The 21,531-nt window shown below is 42.4% G+C and overlaps 2 protein-coding genes across 2 annotated transcripts; both read right to left on the bottom strand.

Annotated features, from left to right (window-relative positions):
- Positions 1 to 1,703: 1,703 nt before the first annotated feature.
- marc1 (mitochondrial amidoxime reducing component 1) lies at positions 1,704 to 9,971 on the bottom strand. The gene is made up of 7 exons (XM_058077557.1): positions 9,657 to 9,971; positions 7,411 to 7,581; positions 7,164 to 7,326; positions 6,853 to 6,996; positions 6,685 to 6,746; positions 4,686 to 4,757; positions 1,704 to 3,971 (listed from the first exon to the last, which is right to left on the bottom strand). Exons 1-7 carry the CDS (start codon positions 9,908 to 9,910, stop codon positions 3,845 to 3,847), a joined length of 993 nt encoding a protein of 330 aa, XP_057933540.1. The 5' UTR covers positions 9,911 to 9,971; the 3' UTR covers positions 1,704 to 3,844.
- Positions 9,972 to 14,442: 4,471 nt separating this feature from the next.
- On the bottom strand, positions 14,443 to 19,886 carry kcnk3b (potassium channel, subfamily K, member 3b). The gene is made up of 2 exons (XM_058077553.1): positions 19,604 to 19,886; positions 14,443 to 15,728 (listed from the first exon to the last, which is right to left on the bottom strand). Exons 1-2 carry the CDS (start codon positions 19,884 to 19,886, stop codon positions 14,851 to 14,853), a joined length of 1,161 nt encoding a protein of 386 aa, XP_057933536.1. The 3' UTR covers positions 14,443 to 14,850.
- Between the last annotated feature and the right edge of the window lie 1,645 nt (positions 19,887 to 21,531).

Raw genomic sequence — 21,531 nt, 5'->3', positions numbered from 1 at the left:
TAATAATACATTTTATTTAAAAGCGCCTTTCAGGACACCCAAGGTCGCTGTACAGAAGATAAGAACACCAATATAAAATACAAGATAAAAGACAACAAACAATAAATAAAAGCATACAAGAAATCGGGATGGGGGGACCATGTGAAACTGTTAGAGGGAATAGGCAAGTTTGAACAGATGGGTTTTGAGTTGAGATTTGAAAATGGGAAGGGTGGCAGAGTTACGGAGGTCAGGTGGCAATGAGTTCCAGAGTTGGGGAGCAGAGCGGCTGAAAGCTCTGCTCCCCATAGTGCTAAGGCGTGCAGAGGGAACAGTGAGATGGATGGAGGAGGAAGATCTGAGGGAACGGGATGGCTTAAGAGTGTGGATGAGGTCAGAGAGGTAAGGGGGGGCAAGGTTATGGATGGACTTGAAGGTGTACAGGAGGATTTTGTAGGTGATTCTTTGTGTCACGGGGAGCCAGTGGAGTTGCTGCAGGATGGGGGTGATGTGGTGGAATGAGGGGGTCCTGGTGATGATCCGGGCAGCAGAGTTCTGAACCAGTTGAAGTTTATGGAGGGATTTGTGAGGGAGGCCGAAGAGGAGAGCGTTACAATAGTCAATGCGGGAAGTGACAAGGCTATGGACGAGGATTTAAACACTTTGTTTTTTATTTTATTTGTATTTTATTGTAAACACAAGGGGCAATAGTAACACATTTAAATAAACTCTCTCTACTGGCAAACTCATTAACTAAAGTTCAAACTTAATTGCTCAGTCTATTGTAAATATGAAGCATCAGTAATACTGTCTACTCTATATTACTGTTGTTGTTATGCTTGCTCAGCTATTAGCTAACCGTCATTAGCAAACTGTAGCTAGCTAATGGTAGCTACAGTAGAAGCAATGAGCACTAAATACCTAGAAATATGACTACAAATCATTCAAATTACAAAAACAAAATCACAAATTTGGTAGTAATATGTAATAGGAGTATAAATACCAACAAAAACATAAAGATCACCTCAGAGTTCTTGAGCTGCAGTCTTTGCTGACCTCAAATCTCCATGGCGACCATTGAACTGTTCACCACTTTATTATGGTGGCACCCCTAAATAATCATGTATTGGAAAAATATTTTGTATGTGTTGTTTCTACATATATTGGAACACTTTTAGTACCCAGCCATATCAAAATTCAATAATTGTGTTTTTTGATGCACCCTAATATACAGTATTTATGATGTATACTAGCTTGTCTGGCTAACTTGATTGAGGCTCGGTGGCCTTTTTTCCCTTTAACATCAGACATTTCTCAACAGCTTGAGAAAAGTAGCAGCACAGCACAACTTAGCTGAGTGAGGAAGTGATGAGGACAATGAAACCCGTCAATGCTCACGTAGAGGCCAAATATCTTGGGAGTCCAATTTCAACAAAAAATCAACAAAAAAAGACAAAGCTACATTACAAAATATACGTTCCTACCTGCACTTCCGGTCGATCTTCTGCATTGAGAAGCCAAATGGGCCTTGAACATCCCCGATGACACCAGGTGGTCCTCAGGTTATACGGTGTTTCAAGTTGTACGTACAGTTCATGCTCCCGCGAATTCAAAACGTATTTGGCCTCATTGGACCCACACAGAACATGAACTTTTTTTTACATATATTGATCAGTGATGGGAATAACGGCGTTACTAACGCTGTAAAACCCCGAAAAACTGGAGCCTGAGGCGGGGTGTCGAACTCGGGGGCGAACTTTATTATTTTACAGAACATTAACTCACACTCCTCGCTCCGTGAGCCAAAACAGCCAACTCTCAGCAACAACAACAACAAAACGCATTTTTCCTCACGCCCACCCCTCCGGGTACTTTTTTCAGTAACGGGTAATCAAACTAATTACTTTTACTGTCAGCATAACGCCGTTACCATTTTCGACACACCTTTACTGCACGTTACTGAAGCCGCCTAAAAAAAATATCACCGACTTATTAACACCAGCACCAGTGAGAGTGTTGCCGGAGTAACAAGGGAGGAGTTGAGATAACTACATAAGCAATGATGATTGGCTCAGGTTTTAGTAAGATTGCATCTTCAGCCAATCAGAGAACTTGAGTGGGCGGGTGTTTAGAGCACATATGCAATGAGGATTGGCTAAAGTTTAGTAAAATTGCGTCTTCAGCCAATCAGAGAACTTGAGTGGGCGGGTGTTTGGAGCACATAAAGCAATGATGAGGATTGGCTGGGGTTTTAGTAAAATTGCGTCTTCAGCCAATCAGAGAACTTGAGTGGGCGGGTGTTTAGAGCACATAAGTAATGATGAGGATTGGCTCTGGTTTTAGTAAAATTGCGTCTTCAGCCAATCAGAGAACTTGAGTGGGCGGGTGTTTAGAGCACATAAGTAATGATGAGGATTGTCCTCGGGTTTTAGTAAAATTGCGTCTTCAGCCAATCAGAGAACTTGAGTGGGCGGGTGTTTAAAAAGCACATAAGCAATGATGAGGATTGGCTCGGGTTTTAGTAAAATTGCGTCTTCAGCCAATCAGAGAACTTGGGTGGGCGGGTTTGCCAAATGTCAGTACAGACACAACTTTAACCTCGTTGATTTAATTAATTAGTTGTTTTAATTGTTCTGTTAATTAGTTGCTTTTGTAGTGGAGTAACTCAGAAGTAACTAGTAAATATAACTAATTACTTAAGAAGTGTGAGAAACAAGAAACACCCACCGATCTTCTATGAACACACTGTCCTCTACAGGTCAATAGTGACTTATTTGTCCATGGATGGTTTACAACCTGGAAATACAACAAATGATTGAGCAGATATGCTAGATCAGGGGTGCTCACACTTTTTCAGCATGCGAGCTACTTTTAAAATGACCGAGTCAAAATGATCTACCCACTACAAAAATGCAAAACATCTATTTATTTTCAAATGTATTGAGGATTATTTGTACGTACAATGTATGTTGATGTACCTTACATAACCAAATGAGCCAATATTGCAAAACACACATAATTAACAATTAACATTTTTTGTAATTACCTGAGTTTACTTTGATGACTTGCACTGAATTGAACCAGCCAGGGATGCATAGTCCGGACAGTAGCTGCTGATAGCCAGCCTCAAGCACACTTCCAAATGTTTATCAGTCATGGATAATATCCGTATCATAATATCCGTACAATATTCCATATCCGTATGGAAGTGATATGTTTTTTGCCTTTTTACTTGGTCCAGTTTTTGCCTTTTTACTTGGTCCAGCTCCTTCACTCATTTTAGTGACCATAAACTTTAGCGAGGGCTTAAAATCTCGCAATTCGCCGACTAGCTTAGCACTTTGCATCGTTGTTTACGCATGAGCGGTGACCTAAAGGTCAAAATTCAGTTGTCATCTGACTGGTTGTCCTGTATGTCAATCAAGTAACGGGAATGGATGATAGGCTGACATCGTAAGTTCTGCTGCACTTAGAGACGTTGTTTGATTTGATTGGTCGCCCGAAGGGCAACATTCAGTTGTCATCTGAATGGCTGCCCTGTATATCAATCAAGTGACGGCATTGATGCTGGGATGATATTTTTTTAATGTCACGCCGCGATCGACCAGCGATCGACCAGTACCACCTCCGCGATCGACCGGTAGATCGCGATCGACTTAATGAGCACCCCTGGTTTACAACCTAGAAATACAACAAATGATTGAGCAGATATGCTAGATTTTCCAAGTTTATGTTCCTCTGTTCAGTAATGAAATAATGACATTTGAGAAGAATGCTGACATTGATATTGCTTAAAGATGCAACCAACACCACCTCAATTCCATCCTCCTCTCCTATTTCAGTGCCTCCTTGCTTCCTCCCCCCTTCAGTGGCTGATCTTGTACACCTCGTCGCCGACCTGCATGACGCCCGTCTTCTCCACGCAGAGCAGCTGTCCAAACAGCGGTGCCGACTTGTAGATGTGCTTCTCGTCGGGTTTGCACAGCCGGTAGCTGCAGGACGTAGACAAGCGAGTGTAGAAGGCTTTGCTCAACGTGATGGAATTGTACTTGCGACTATTTACTTCTTTTAAATGTCCCCCATTGCGCTAAAGTGACTTTTGATGATGTTGTAACAGTAGAGCAGGGGTCACATCCTGAACATCCCTACTATTAGTATGAAACTTTTTTTAACCAATTTCTCTGTTTTCTTGTTAAGACATGATGGTTTTGTCTTAATATTTTGATCTTTTTTATTTTTTTTATATTATTTATTATTTTTTCTGTACATCATTTTCCCCCCTAATAATTATGAAATTATTCCCATAATATTATGACTTCTTGTATTATCACTTTATCTGTAACCTAATTTTTCAATTCATTTTTGGCTTATATATATTAATATTTTAACTTTATAGTACTAAAACTATGTTGTTTTTCCTCATAATATTATGTTATTCTTCTAAAATAAAAACATATCTGGCTTTTGCTTTATTATTGTAAGATTACAGTAATTTTTCCACATTTGCTGTCTTTTTTTCTTGTTAAATGATATTTTTAGAATGTGCCCAGAATGGGCCCATAGAAAAACAGCCCTGGGCTGCAAATGGCCCGGGGGCCACGCTTTGAACACCCCTGCCTGAGCGCCTGTTCTCCCTCACTTTGAGAGAAGAAGCCCTCACAGACTAAAACCACTCCAAACGGGACATTGAATAAACTTGTTTTGACCTTTTCAGCGTTTCCAACGGTTCTTTCCTGGTGATGATTCCGGTTTCTGGATCGACTGTAGTCAAAACACACCTGACAGGAGAGACAAGATTTTCCGGGTTGGTTGTTGCTTTTCTTTGCAACCACTCTGCCATCACTTCTGATGAAAAAACAACAATTGCTCTCATGTGACCGCACCGGCAACTCCAGGAGGAGGAGTGACTGCTAACTCCAGGGGGAGGAGTGACTGCTAACTCCAGGGGGAGGAGTGACTTCTAACTCCAGAAGGAGAAGTGACTACTAACTCCAGGGGGAGGAGTGACTGCTAACTCCAGGAGGAGAAGTGACCACTAGCTCCAGGAGGAGAGTGACTACTAACTCCAGGAGAAGAAGTGACCACTAGCTCCAGGAGGAGGAGTGACCACTAACTCCAGGAGGAGAAGCAACTACTAACTCCAGGAGAAGAAGTGGCCACAAGCTCCAGGAGGAGGAGTGACCACTAACTCCAGGAGGATGAGTGACTACTAACTCCAGGAGGAGAAGTGACTACTAACTCCAGGAGGAGGAGTGATTACTCCGGGTTGGTTGTTGCTTTTCTTTGCAACCAGTCTAAAAGACAACAATTGCGCTCGTGTGACCGCACCAGCAACTCCAGGAGGAGGCGTGACTACTAACTCCAGGAGGAGAAGTGACTGCTAACTCCAGGAGGAGAAGTGACAGCTAACTCCAGGAGGAGGAGTAGCTGCTAACTCCAGGAGGAGAAGTGACCTCTAGCTCCAGGAGGAGGAGTGACCACTAACTCCAGGAGAAGAAGTGACCACTAACTCCAGGACTAGGAGTGATTACTAACTCCAGGAGGAGAAGTGACTTCTAACTCCGGGAGGAGAAGTGACTACTAACTCCGGGAGGAGGAGCGACTTCTAACTCCAGGAGGAGAAGTGACTACTAACTACAGGAGACGAAGTGACTACTAACTCCAGGAGAAGAAGCGACTACTAACTCCAGGAGGAGGAGCGACTACTAACTCCAGGAGAGGAAGCAACTACTAACTCCAGGAGGAGGAGCGACTACTAACTCCAGGAGGAGACGTGACAACTAACTCCAGGAGGAGAAGCGACGACTAACTCCAGGAGGAAAAGCGACTACTAACTCCAGGAGGAGGAGCGACTACTAACTCCAGGAGGAGGAGCGACTATTAACTCCAGGAGGAGGAGTGACTACTAACTCCTGGAGGAGAAGTGACAGCTAACTCCAGGAGGAGGAGTAGCTGCTAACTCCAGGAGGAGAAGTGACTACTAACTCCAGGAGAAGTGACCTCTAGCTCCAGGAGGAGGAGTGACCACTAACTCCAGGAGAAGAAGTGACCACTAACTCCAGGACTAGGAGTGATTACTAACTCCAGGAGGAGAAGTGACTTCTAACTCCGGGAGGAGAAGTGACTACTAACTCCAGGAGGAGGGGCGACTTCTAACTCCAGGAGGAGAAGTGACTACTAACTACAGGAGACGAAGTGACTACTAACTCCAGGAGAAGAAGCGACTACTAACTCCAGGAGGAGGAGCGACTACTAACTCCAGGAGAAGAAGCAACTACTAACTCCAGGAGGAGGAGCGACTACTAACTCCAGGAGGAGACGTGACAACTAACTCCAGGAGGAGAAGCGACTACTAACTCCAGGAGGAAAAGCGACTACTAACTCCAGGAGGAGGAGCAACTACTAACTCCAGGAGGAGGAGCGACTATTAACTCCAGGAGGAGGAGTGACTACTAACTCCAGGAGGAGGAGCGACTACTAACTCCAGGAGGAGAAGCGACTACTAACTCCAGGAGGAGGAGTGACTGCTAACTCCAGGAGGAGAAGCTACTACTAACTCCAGAAGGAGAAGCGACTACTAACTCCAGGAGGAGGAGTGACTACTAACTCCAGGAGGAGGAGTGACTACTAACTCCAGGAGGAGAACTGATTACTACCCTGATGCTTTTGGCTAAGTGATTGTGGCTCTGGTTGAAACTGCATTACCTCCCGCATGACATGGCACGGCGCAGTCGGACGCTGCCAATCTGGATCTCTTCCCATGAATCCTACAAGAAAAAGGCTTGTTGAATATAATGAGTTATATTTATATTATTATTATAATTAGTCCCTCCGCCTCTCAGGGATTAGTCAGCGTGAAGTAGACCTACGTACTTCAGCGAACGCCTCACAGTCGCCGATGACGATGTTTGGACGGAAACGCTCCACGGTCACGTCCTTGTCCAACTTTTGGCTCAGGTCCTTGATGGAGGACTCGGACAGCAGCATCACCGGCCCGCTATCTGAGTACGCCACCTCCTGGGGGGACGGGAAGAAGAGACCCAAAAAGGAAGTGAAGAATTGAAGCTAGCAAACCAGGAACGTCTGGTGGTTTTGGTGGTTATGGGTGTGACATGGATCGTTGATGTCACCCCCCCCCCCACCCCCCCATCATCAGTCGAGAAAATGTATGGGAGTCTTCTCACCTCATGTTGAGGGAAGAGAGGTTCTATCTCCGCCGCCCTCCTGGCCCTCATATCGGCTTCAAAGTGCACCAAGCGGAAGGTCTTCCCTGCCGCCAGATAACCAACCAACCAACCAGACGCTTCGTCACCGCAGTCCCGCCCCTGAATGGAACCCATGAACACTCTGCAGCACAAAAAAAACAAGAAAGGCATTTCAAGAAAGTGACAGGATGAGTTTGTCATCTGACAGGAGACAGAAGTCCCAGACCTGCAGTCCACAATGGGCTTGTCGGGCTGCTTGACGGGGAAACGCAGCTCCGCCATGTTGGGGCCGTTCAGGCAGACCTGGTCTCCCTCGCAGGTCAGGGACACCAGAACCAGACGGGGTTGCTGGCGGGCCGTCACCATGTGACCGTCCTCCGTCACCACCAGCCAGTGTCTGCAACGGGGCAGACCAATTTGGGGGGGGGGGTGAAACTCCACCACTGAGCTTTCAAGATGCCCTTTTCCAGTTGTCCTACGGTTCTCCTGTTTGGAGTCGGGAAAAGCTATCCCACTAGGACCTTTGGGGCCCATTTGGGACGTAATATACCCCCTTTATAGATACATATTTTTCATATGCAATAATCCCGACGGCGCTCCGTGGGCGAAAATCCAAGGAAATCCAGCTGGAATGGGTGCAGATTCTGGAAGATCTAGAAAGCTTTCTGTGCGGGTTCTAGTTAGCTGATCTACGGGATTCCACAACTAAATACAAAAGGAACGGAAGTGAGTATAATAGTTCCCCTTTAAAATGTCACCTGTTGTGAATTTTGCCCTTCAGTTCACCTGTCAGGTGCATTTGAACTTTCCCCTGAAACTTCACCTGAAAGACCAACATGAAGAACTGTACCTGCTGTACTTAGTGGAGGTTATGTTCCTCAAGGAACTCAACATGACAGTATTTTGATGTCATCAGTGGAGTCATTAGGCCTATTTTAGGGGCCTTCAGTCCTCCTAAAATATGATATTTGATTTTTATGGTTTTAAATATGATTTTTAAAATATTATTTAAAAAGATTATTTGATTTGTTTTACAAAAACATCTCACAAATTTTATATAATAGGGCAAAAGCAGGCTAATAAGCAAACCAATTATTATCAGTGGTGTCATTAGGCCTATTTTATTTTATTTATATTTTTATTCATTGTTATTTTTATTTAATTATTTATTTATTTATGTTTTTTTACAAAATAAATCTCTGACATATTTCATATAATAGGGCAAAAGCAGGCTAATAAGCAAGCCGATTATTATCAGTGGTGTCATTAGGCCTATTTTATTTTATTAATTTTTTAATTTATTGTTATTTTTATTTATTTATTGATGGTTTTTTTTACAAAAAAATATCTGACAAATTTCATATAATAGGGCAAAAGCAGGCTAATAAGCAAGCCAATTATTATCAGTGGTGTCATTAGGCCTATTTTATTTTATTTTTTATTTATTATTACTTTATTTCATTATTTATGTTTGTTTTTTTTTTTTATAAAAAAAATCTCTGACAAATTTCATATAATAGAGCAAAAGCAGGCTAATAAGCAAGCCAATTATTATATCATTAGGCCTATTTTATTTATGTATTTATTATTACGATTTTTATTTAGTTATTTATTTATGTTTGGGGTTTTTTTTTACAAAAAAAACATCTGACAAATTTCATATAATAGGGCAAAAGCAGGCTAATAAGCAAGCTAATTATTATCAGTGGTGTCATGAGGCCTATTTTATTTTACTTTTCATTTATTATTATTTTTATTTAATTATTTATTTATTTGTGTTTGTTTTTTGTTTTTTCACAAAAAAAACTCTAACAAATTTCATATAATAGGGCAAAAGCAGGCTAATAAGCAAGCCAATTATTATCAGTGGTGTCATTAGGCCTATTTTATTTTTTTAATTATTATTATGATTTTCATGTAATTATTTATTTATTTATGTTTGGGTTTTTTTTTACAAAAAGAAATCTCTGACAAATTTTATATAATAGGGCAAAAGCAGGCTAATAAGCAAGCCAATAAGCAGGCTAATACTAGCCTACTACTACTACTACTACTACTACTACTAGTAGTAGTAGTAATAATCAGAAGAAGAATAATGATGATAGTAATAATAATAGGCTAATTAATAATATAATAATAATTATTATACAATGTATCTAATTATATAATTGATCACTAAATTTGTCCAAATGTGGGAAAGTTATATCCCTGTTCTTGTTCGTTATTTGTTTTTGGATTTTTTTGAAAGGTCTACTACTTTCATTCATTTCCTGTGCATTTCCAAGGGGCTAAGCCCCCCCCTGTCCTCAGAACCTAGTGACGCCCCTGGACGTCATGTATACTCTGTACTTGTATTTTAGCGGAAAACTTCAATACTGATCTGACTCATGTTCTTGTACCCCAAGGTTTGTATTTCCGGGGTTGCCAGGTCAGCATCCAACATCCTCCAAATATCAGGCCGCACACACTCACCGGTCCCGCATCTGCCCGCACTTGAGGCCCAATTTGAGGCACTCGGCGAGCGGCACCGACACCCCCTTGCCGGACTTGAGCGGATGAACGAAGAGCTGCGACACGACGCCCACGCGCGTTCGATTCTCCGGCTTCCGTGAGTATTTATAGTATTTATATCCGAGCCCCAAAGCCGCCACGACGACGGCAGCTCCGCCGACCAGCAGGACCACTTTGTTGCGAGCCAAAGCTTTCACAGCCTCCCTCGGCTCCATTTTGGAACTCTGCACACTTTAGTTGGACTTTGGAGTTTTTTTTTTAAAGACACAGCGACTTTAATTACCGTTCACCGTCTTCCGGGTTAGCGGGGACATTCCAGGACATTGGAAACAGGAGAGTCGTCGGGAATTCTAGCACCCACGAAGCACCCCCCCCCCTCCCCCCTTTAGAACCATAAGGGACCCAGCAGGAGCTGTTCATATGTCATTTTCATATTTTCATTGTAATACTACATTATATTTGTATAATACATAATATATATATATATATATATATATATATATATATATATATATATATATATATATATATATATATATATATATATATATATATTATATTTGTAATATTCACGAACAAGTACATTACCTGGTTAAGTTAAAATATAATAATCATGTAGAAAACGATTTCCCAGTAATTCCGACAAAAACGCCTCCTCATGACTTGCTCCAGCTGTGGGGAAAGAGTAGCTCTACTGTGAGGTTGCCCTGCAGGCTTTGCGGGTTTCAGAAGCCGGTATCGTTTTGCATGAATGACGGCGTGTGAGCATTATTTTCATACCTAGGTAACACTCACAGAATCCCGAACGAATCCCGAAATTGGAAATGTAAACATGACATTAAAAAAAAAGGATTTTGTGGGGTTAAGCAAATATGGGCATGCCCCCTGTACAAGCTGAGTGGGACCAATCAGAGAGGGCAGAGTGGGCGTACACAGAGGTGCTCCGTGGCCGGAAATCCAGCTGGAATAGGTGCAGATTCTGGAAGATCTGGAAGTGCGGGTTCTAGTTAGCTGATCTACGGGAGTCCACAACTCAATACAAAAAAAACGGAAGTGAGTATAATAATTCCCCTTTAGAATGTCATCCCGAAGGAATCTCGAAATCGGAAATGTAAACATGACATTAAAAAAAAAGGATTTTGTGGGGTTAAGCAAATATGGGCATGCCCCCTGCACAAGCTGAGTGGGACCAATCAGAGAGGGCAGAGTGGGCGTGCAAAGGGGTGCTCCGTGGCCGGAAATCCAGCTGGAATAGGTGCAGATTCTGGAAGATCTAGAAAGATTTTTGTGCGGGTCAGGAACGGAAGTGAGTATAATAGTTCCCCTTTAAAATGTCATCCCGAAGGAATCCCGAAATCGGAAATGTAAACATGACATTACAAAAAAAAAGGATTTTGTGGGGTTAAGCAAATATGGGCGGAAATCCAGCTGGAATAGGTGCAGATTCTGGAAGATCTGGCGTACACAGAGGTGCTCTGTGGCCGGAAATCCAACTGGAATAGGTGCAGATTCTGGAAGATCTGGAAGTGCGGGTTCTAGTTAGCTGATCTACGGGAGTCCACAACTCAATACAAAAAAAACGGAAGTGAGTATAATAATTCCCCTTTAGAATGTCATCCCGAAGGAATCCCGAAATCGGAAATGTAAACATGACATTAAAAAAAAAGGATTTTGTGGGGTTAAGCAAATATGGGCATGCCCCCTGTACAAGCTGAGTGGGACCAATCAGAGAGGGCAGAGTGGGCGTACACAGAGGTGCTCCGTGGCCGGAAATCCAGCTGGAATAGGTGCAGATTCTGGAAGATCTAGAAAGATTTTTGTGCGGGTCCGGAACGGAAGTGAGTATAATAGTTCCCCTTTAAAATGTCATCCCGAAGGAATCCCGAAATCGGAAATGTAAACATGACATTAAAAAAAAAAGGATTTTGTGGGGTTAAGCAAATATGGGCATGCCCCCTGTACGAGCTCAGTGGGACCAATCAGAGAGGGTAGAGTGGGCGTACACAGTGGTGCTCCGTGGCCGGAAATCCAGCTGGAATAGGTGCAGATTCTGGAAGATCTAGAAAGCTTATTGTGCGGGTTCTCGTTAGCTGATCTACGATTTGTGGGGTTAAGCAAATATGGGCATGCCCATGCCCATGTCATCCCTCGTCGTTTTGCTCCTTCACGCTTTCTGTGTTTGGTGTGTTTGGGCGCGGCCATCTGTTGGCCCCGCCCCCGTCAGCCAAGTGTCATTAATTCCCAAAAGAGCATTAAAAAAACAATTGGAGACAGGTAGATTTATTCATCAAAGTTATTCCTTATGAATAATAAGGATAACAATAACAATAAATTGCTATAAAAATAGAACTTTTGCTGCAGTGTGAAGCGACCCCTTTAAACACGAGCGTAAATACTTGCAATATTGTCATTTATATCTTTGATAAATAACATTTTGTGCAATATGAGTACAACATATGCATTTTATCACACCTCATTTGAACCGAAATGAGGCGAAGTATTACTGCATTCTACGTTACATCCATCTGTCGTTATTATTTTTAGAAGCTGGCTCTGGAAAAGAGTCTTATAATCAGAGGGTGTCTTGTTCAGACCCCCGGATCCTCCATGGGTGGGGCTTGGCTCCAAATAGCACCGGTAATCACCAAACACATCATTGTTGATTGAAGGTACCTCAGGGGGGGGTCGGAATTAAAATAGCTCGGCGTTTTTGTGAAAAATGGTGTCCGCCCCAACAATCCTGGAGGATTTGTTGACGTAACGCGGAGGCTGACCTTCTCAGGCGGACTATTCTGGTCTTTGACATAGATACTCAGGTCTGTGGCCAAAGTATAAACAGCAGATGCTCGGCCCACAGGGGGTCAATACAGGGATTTGTCCAATGGGTACTCCTTCTGTCTTAATGGCTGAAGGCGGCTTCACAGGTGCACAGCCAGGCCTCGCAAGCTGCTTGGATGTTGCAGTGGCGACAGGATGCGGCTGCGTTGGCGCCGTGTTGTCGTGCAGTACAAAAAGGTATTTATATATTCCCCATTAGCTGCAATGCAAATATTAGGCTCGCTATAGTACTTTCTTCTTCCTCTTTACTATTATTATTATTATTATTATTATTCATTCATTCCTTTTCTACTGCTTATCCCAGCTGTCTTGGGGCGAGAGGCGGGGTCCACCCTGGACTGGTGGCCAGCCAATCACAGGGCACATATAGACAAACAACCATTCACACTCACATTCATACCTATGGACAATTTGGAGTGGCTAATTAACCTAGCATGTTTTTGGAATGTGGGAGGAAACCGGAGTACCTGGAGAAAACCCACGCATGCACGGGGAGAACATAATAATAATAATAGTAATAATAACAATAATAATCATCACCACCATCATTAATAATAATAATAATAATAATTGTTATTATTATTAATTATTATTATTGCATAATTTATATATATATATTATATAATAATAATAATTATTATTATATTTATTATTAGTGTTATAATTTATATAATAATAATAACTATTATTTTTATTATTATTATTGTTATTATTATTATTATAAAATAATATAAAAACTACTGAAGTAAAAGTACACTCACAAGTTGCCCTAAATGAAAATGCCAATGATGCGTTTATAATAATATAATAATATAATAATAATAATAATATTAATATTATTATTATTATATAATATATATTATAGAATAATAATTATTATTATAATTATTATTATAATTATTATTTATTATATATTAATCATAATAATTATTATTGTTGTTGTTATTATTATAAAATAATACAAAAGCTACTGAAGTAAAAGTACACTTACAAGTTAAAGTTCTAAATGAAAATGCCAACTATGCATTTATATAATAATAATAATAATGATAATAATAATAATAATAATAATAATAATAATAATAATAATAATAATAATAATAATAATAATAATAATAATAATAATATAGCAGGCAGAAGGGATGGATGAAAATGACATAAACATAAAAATGTTTGGCTGGCTGACACATATAGAGTATAAATATACAATTATTTACGTATTTATTTATTTCAGTGTCCTCATACTTTTACTAGTACTTGAGCAAATTAGTCATCCAAGTCTTTTTGGTATTGATAATGCATATTATACGTACTATTACTTTCATACACCACTTTTTGGATTTCATTATTTTTATGTCCGTCACTCTGACGCTGACCCGCCAACATCTGGTCTCCAAGCAACAAGCTGAGACGCCTTTCGCTATATTCCTCCGCTCGGCGTGAGCCTGCTAAACATGGCCGCCTCACACAGAGCGTGATATCGTGTCACGCACGCCATACTTTTAGCTCGTGACTAACCTGCTGTAGGTTTTTTTCCGGAACTGGACCTCAGTCAGACATCCCGTGGGGAAACCATCTGGACCAAACAGTGGCTCCTATACGTTCATAAGACGTGGCGACTCTATGAAGTATACACGGTGGATGCCCGTCGTGGAAAAAGATCGGATAAAGTCTCTTTTCAGGATGATGGGAACTTTCCTAATGAAGGCATATCCGCCTCTGATTGACAGCTTGATTATTATCCATTGTGCTAACACGCTAAAGACCCCCCATCTGCCACCGCAGACTGACGCTAAAAATAGTCAGTATCTATCCCCCTATTTTTTTATTCCCAGGTGTGACTGGAATGCTTACGAGAGGAATGGAGGTACCCCCGCCCCCACCCGCCCCCCCAAAAATGACATCACATTTGGAAGTTGAGGAATAACGGTTCTTGTTTTCAAGAGGCTTGCAATGCTAACGGCTAATAGTCCATTACTGGATCTCGCTTCGTGTCATTTAGCATTTGATAAGCAGGTGCACCCCTGCATGGGAAGTCTTGGTCTCTTCTGAATTTGCCGCTACAGTACTGGAATTACACGAAGACGTTTTTTTTTTTAAGCACACTAAGCCAATCAAGTTATCGATAAAACGAAGCAGCATCCTGCGTTGCAGCAGCGAGGGTTGTTTGATGTTGCAAAACAAAACCCAACATTTGCCAGACTCCTGAAACCGCCCCCCACGGAGACGCTCCTGCAGTCAAAGTAGTTGATGTTCCTTCCATGAGATATTTAGCGTTTTTAGCACCGCGCAAGGAATTCTGTGACGCGTGGAGAAGCTACACCGAGCTGCGTCTCATCAACATTCTGAGCGGAGCGAGAATGTTGAGCCTCCTGCGGACGGACCTTTTGCTCGAGCGCCGTCGCGGAGTGCACACGCAGCCCGTGGACATGGTCTCGGTGTAGCGGGGGCCGTCCTGCGGCAAGTAGGCATCGGAGAACGCCAGCTCCTGGGGGAGGGCAGAGGAACCCTGCAGTTTATCCTTGCTGCGGTACCACAAGCACGAGCAGATGGTCTGGAAGTGCAGCACCTCTGTGTAGACGCCGTCTTTGGTTTTGGGCGCCGTGTTGGTCCCGGGCGTGGAGGGCGTCGAAGCGGAGAGCGGCACCAGGCAGGCCACCTCGCCTCCGGGTTTGGCGGTGGCGCCCCGCAGGGCCTTGTGCCTGGCATCCCTCCTCTCGTCCTCGGCGTTCATGGTCAGGAAGCGGAGCACCACCAGGTTGAGGAAGGCCCCGATCACCGTGAGGCCGGTCAGGATGTAGATGAAGCAGAAGGTCACGTAGCGGGGGTCGTTCTGCAGGGCGTTGTCCCTCTGCAGGGCCACGTAGTCGCCGAAGCCGATGGTGGTGAGCGTGATGAAGCAGTAGTAGAAGGCGTGCAGGAAGCTCCAGCCCTCGCTGTGGGAGAAGGCCAGCGCCCCCACGCACAGCGTGCTCACGCAGGAGAAGAAGCCCACCGTCACCATGTTGGCCATGGAGACCTCCGTGTGACGCATGGCCAGGCACTTCTTGGCTTGGTGAAGCAGGTAGCGGACCAGTGTGTTGATGCGCTCGCCCAGACTCTGGAACATGACCAGGGTCAGGGGGATGCCCAGGAGGGCGTAGCACATGCAGAAGATTTTCCCTGAGTCGGTGCTGGGGGCGGCATGTCCGTAGCCTGCGGGGGGAGGGGGGCACATTATTGAACTCATTCTATCCCATCAACAAGTTCCTGACTAAAAAGAACCAGCTTTTTGAGAAAAGATGCATTGCAAGCATTCAAGCCGTGTGATGCATGTACAGCATGCATGTTGCATATTACAGGTCATATGTACAGCATGCATGCATGTCGCATATTACTAGTTAAATGTACAGCATGCATGTCGCATACATGCTACAGGTCAAATGTACAGCATGCATGCATGTCGCATATTACTGGTCAAATGTATGGCATGCATGACGCATACATGCTACAGGTCAAATGTACCGCATGCATGCACGGCGCATATTACAGGTCAAATGTGCGGCATGCATGTTGCATACATGCTAGCGGTCAAATGTATAGCATGCACGCCGCATACATGCGCAGGTCAAATGTACAGCATGCATGCATGTCGCATATTACTGGTCAAATGTACAGCATGCATATCGCATACATGCTACAGGTCAAATGTACAACATGCATGCATGTCGCATACATGCAACAGCAAATGTACAGCATGCCGCATATTACTAGTTCAATGTACAGCATGCATGTCGCATACATGCAACAGCAAATGTACAGCATACATGCATGTAGCATATTACTGGTCAAATGTACAGCATGCATGCCGCATACATGCTCCAGATCAAATATACGGCATACATGCATGTCGCATATTACAGGGCAAATGTACAGCATGCATGTCGCATGCTCCAGGTCAAATATATGCGACATGCATGTTCAAATGTACAGCATGCATGCATGTCGCATATTACTGGTCAAATGGTCAAATGTACAGCATGCATGCAGGTCGCATATTACTGGTCAAATGTAGAGCATGCATGTTGCATACATGCTACAGGTGAAATGTACAGCATACATGCATGTTGCATATTACAGGTCAAATGTACAGCATGCATGTCGCATACATGCTACAGGTCAAATTTACAGCATGCATGCATGTCGCATATTACTGGTCAAATATACGGCATGCATGTCGCATACATGCTACAGGTCAAATGTACAGCCTGCATGCATGTCGCATATTACAGGTCAAATGTACTGCATGCATGCATGTCGCATATGACAGGTCAAATGTACAGCATGCATGCATGTTGCATATTACTGGTCAAATGTACAGCATGCATGTCGCATACATGCTACAGGTCAAATGTACAGCATGCATGTCGCATACATGCTACAGGTCAAATATACAGCATACATGCATGTCGCATATTACAGGTCAAATGTACAGCATGCATGCATGTCGCATACATGCTATGGGTCAAATGTACAGCATGCATGTCACATAATGCAGTTCAAATGTACAGCATGCATGCATGTTGCATATAACAGGTCAAATGTACAGCATGCATGTCGCATATTACAGGTCAAATGTACAGCATGCATGTCGCATATTACAGGTCAAATGTACAGCATTTATGCATGTTGCATATTGCAGGTCAAATGTAAAGCATGCATGTCGCATACATGCTACAGGTCAAATGTATAGCATGCATGTCGCATATTGCAGTTCAAATGTACAGCATGCATGCATGTCGCATATTGCAGTTCAAATATACAGCATGCATGCATGTCGCATATTGCAGGTCAAATGTGCAACATGCATGTTGCACACATGCTACAGGTCAAATGTACAGCATGCATGGATGTCACATACATGCTACGGGTCAAATGTACAGCATGCATGTTGCATATTACAGGTCAAATGTACAGCATGCATGTCGCATACATGCTACCAAGCCCGCAGGTTTTGCATGTCTGTATCTCTATGCCTCACTGATAATGTTTTTTCATCAAGCGTTGAGATTTTCCACTTTGTTCAGTGGTCATTGAACGCATCATAGTTGAGTGCCGAGACGCAAAAGTTTGACGCGGAATCACCCGCTTCCACCATCATGGCTCATCTTCTGTAGCATTTTGTACTTTAAGCTATGGCTGCAACTAAAGCATTGTTTTCATAACTGATTAATCTGATTTGGATTAATCTATTTTTAATTTCTTCCTCTTTTGACAGAGAGAGCAAACACCAGGTTGCCACTGTAATATTCTGTATATATTCTGTAAATAATAACAAAAAATAGGTAAAACAATAAATGTAGGGCTGCATGGTGGTCTAGTGGTTAGCGCGCAGGCCTCACAGCTAGGACACCCGAGTTCAATTCCACCCTCGGCCATCTCTGTGTGGAGTTTGCATGTTCTCCCTGTGCATGCGTGGGTTTTCTCCGGGTACTCCGGTTTCCTCCCACATTCCAAAAACATGCTAGGTTAATTAGCCACTCCAAATTGTCCATAGGTATGAATGTGAGTGTGAATGGTTGTTTGTCTATATGTGCCCTGTGATTGGCTGGCCACCAGTCCAAATCAGAGGTTTTTTATATATTTGATTCAAAAAACGATGAACCGACTCACTGGGTAATCGATGAACCATCCAATAATTGTTACAGCTCGACTTTAAACATGTGTGAGGCGTACAAATCCACTAGTTCTGCAGCAACAGCATAGAAATCTTGTTTATGAGCTTCTTTGGATGGTTTTTAACATAATTAGAGCCCTCTAGACATGAAGTAACACCCCTATAGTCACCTTTACACTAACATTACCCGATATTCATTCATTCATTCATTTTCTACCGCTTATCCTCACGAGGGTTGCGGGGGTGCTGGAGCCCATCCCAGCTGTCTTGGGGCACCCTGGACTGGTGGCCAGACAATCCCACGGCACATATAGACAAACAACCATTCACACTCACATTCATACCTATGGACAATTTGGAGTGGCTAATTAACCTAGCATGTTTTTGGAATGTGGGAGGAAACCGGAGTACCCGGAGAAAACCCACGCATGCAATAGGTCTGCTTTCACTGACCAAATCAGAGGCTATTTATATATTTGATTCAAAAAACGATGAACCGACTCACTGGGTAATTGATGAACCATCCAATAATTGTAACAGCTCGACTTTAAACGTGTGTGAGGCGTACAATCAGGCTTGATTGAAGAAAGAAAGGGGACGGTTCCAGATCTGAATCTAATCTGCTCATTGTAAAACTGACTTTTATTCCAAATGTTGATCCGCATAATTTTTAAAATTAAAAATGTTTTAATTTTTTATTTTTTTAATTTTTTTTTATTGTTTATGTTTTTATTTTTAAATTTTTAACTGAAGTACGAGGTGATATGACCATACCATTTCATTTTGTCCTTTGTCGGGATTAGAACAGAGGAAAACAATAATTTAAAATGTTAAATTTTTAAATGTTTAAATGTTTAAATTTTTAAATTCTTAAATTTTTAAATTTTTAAATTTTTAAATTTTTAAATTTTTAAATTTTTAAATTTTTAAATTTTTTTATTGTTTTCCTCTGTTCTATTTTAATATTTTAATATTTTAATATTTTAATATTTTAATATTTTAATTTTTATTTTTATTTTTATTTTTTATTTTTTATTTTTTATTTTTTATTTTTTATTTTTTATTTTTTATTTTTTATTTTTTTTGTCACGTACCGAAGTACGAGGTGATATGACCATAACCATTTCATTTTGTCCTTAGTCGGGATTAGAACGGAGGAAAACAATCATGCTAGTAGGAATATTCCGAAGCGGTAAAAGCGAGTCGTGTGTTCAAAAAAGAGAAAAGCAAGGCTCTAAAGTCATAAGAGTTTTTTAAAGCAGACTTTTGATCTCGCTGTCTATTGGCTGGTTTAGGTGTACCTAATGAAGTGGTTTGAAGTACGCAATAGCAAAGCAAAGCACACTAGGCAGAAAACTGCATCTGTTTGTGTTTTCAGCTGTATGGAGAAGATACGAGGAACGGAACATCTTACCTATGGTGGTGATCACAGTGATGGCAAAGTAGAAGGAGCCGGCAAACCTCCACTGGACCCCAGCCTTGTGGGTTTTGAGCTGCAGGACCACGTGCTCCAGCTCGTCAAAGTCGGCCCTGCTCAGGTTGTATTTGCGCATGAGCTCATAGCGGCGTCCGTCCAGCCTCCTCTTGTTGTTCTTCTCCTCTTTGGACTCCAGCGTCTCAAACACGGCCGCCCCGACCACCAAGTAGGTGAGGATGCTGACGATCAGGGCCAAAGTTCGGGCGTTCTGCCTCTTCATGGTCGCTGGGGCGGGGGAGAGGGGGGGACAGGGAAGGGGGGGATGAGAGGAGGGGGAGCCTGATTGGGGTCTAAGCTGAGACTCGGCGACCTGCTCCTACGCTCCGGAGTCCGCGTCCGAGTGCCAGCATCGCGCACGGAGCTGTTCCTTCAGCACCGCCACTCCCCCCCCCCACCACCACCACCACCTCAGCTCCCCCACACGTCACAGTTGGACGGGACTATTTGTCATCCAATTCTATTTTCGAGCGAGCGGGAGAATAACACCGATGGGCAATCCCACACTCGGGGGCGGAGACATCTCACATGTTTACCTCCTGCCTGAAGGAGCGCCAACGTCTTCAAACGAAAACAAATATTGACCCAGTAGCCGTGAAGGCAAATGACTTCTACTGGATGATCAAGTTGTCTAGCAACCTCCATGATAAGAGCCGCGCATTCTTTGCCTAAGTCAATATTTAATGTAGACACTGTTCCTCCTCAAAGGTGACATCTCATCGTTCCGATAGCCTGGGGCGCTCCTCGGAAGGAGAACTTGAGGGCACCTCACCCTGCCTGTCGGGGCGTCAAACAGTACCACGTCATTACAAGTCATTTTAATTCATGCCTGTGGCGCGTTTATCCATCCAGTAGGATTCCTTCTGTACAAATCCACTAGCTCTGCAGCAACAGCATAGAAATCTTATTTATGAGCTTCTTTGTATGTTTTTTTTACATAATTAGAGCCCCCTAGACATGAAATAGCACCCCTATAGTCACCTTTACGCTAACATTACCCAATATTCATTCATTCATTTTCTACCGCTTATCCTCACGAGGGTCACGGGGGTGCTGGAGCCTATCCCAGCTGTCTTCGGGCGAGAGGAGGGGTACAGCCTGGACTGGTGGCCAGCCAATCACAGGGCACATATAGACAAACAACCATTCACACTCACATTCATACCTATGGACAATTTGGAGTGGCTAATTAACCTAGCATGTTTTTGGAATGTGGGAGGAAACCGGAGTACCCGGAGAAAACCCACGCATGCACGGGGAGAACATGCAAACTATAATATATAATATATATATAATAATATTAATATATAATAATATTATTTCATATTAATATTATTTCAATAATAATATATATAATAATAATAATAATAATAATAATAATATATATAATAATAATAATAATAATAATAATAATAATAATAATAATAATAATAATAATAATAATAATAATAATAATAATAATGCAAGAACATGCAAACTCCACACAGGGTCAAGGGTGAAATTGAACTCGGGTCTCCTAGCTGTGAGGCCTGTGCGCTAACCACTCGTCCGCCGTGCAGCCCATAGTAATAACATAATATCATAATATCATAATATCCACTCACATCCTCTCATATTGGGAGAGTTCCTTAATTGTTTCTTTTTTACTTTTACGCTTTTGCACTTCCTGCGGTGGCTGTTGTCTCATCAATGTATGTAGTATAACATCATAGTGTAGAATACTATACATTAGAATGTGTCTTAGCTTATTTAGCCATATTTATGCTTCATAATGTGCATAAACAGGCTGCATGGTGGTCGAGTGTTTAGCGTGCAGACTTCACAGCTCGGAGACCCGGGTTCAATTCCACCCTCGGCCATCTCTGTGT

This window comes from Doryrhamphus excisus, chromosome 7 (assembly GCF_030265055.1).
Source record: "Doryrhamphus excisus isolate RoL2022-K1 chromosome 7, RoL_Dexc_1.0, whole genome shotgun sequence".
Classification (NCBI taxonomy): domain Eukaryota; kingdom Metazoa; phylum Chordata; class Actinopteri; order Syngnathiformes; family Syngnathidae; genus Doryrhamphus; species Doryrhamphus excisus.
This window is presented reverse-complemented; position numbering and strand designations above follow the sequence as displayed.

Bases quoted from the DNA above. Each gene is read 5' to 3' on its own strand.
- marc1 (XM_058077557.1), bottom strand. From the start codon at position 9,910: ATGGAGCCGAGGGAGGCTGTGAAAGCTTTGGCTCGCAACAAAGTGGTC. The intron at 7,582-9,656 runs GTGAGTGTGTGC...GCCCCGTTGCAG, and splicing joins TGCGGGCAGATGCGGGACCG to ACACTGGCTGGTGGTGACGG. The intron at 6,997-7,163 runs GTGAGAAGACTC...CCGTCCCCCCAG, and splicing joins CTCTCTTCCCTCAACATGAG to GAGGTGGCGTACTCAGATAG.
- kcnk3b (XM_058077553.1), bottom strand. From the start codon at position 19,886: ATGAAGAGGCAGAACGCCCGAACTTTGGCCCTGATCGTCAGCATCCTC. The intron at 15,729-19,603 runs GTAAGATGTTCC...CTCCCCCCGCAG, and splicing joins CACTGTGATCACCACCATAG to GCTACGGACATGCCGCCCCC.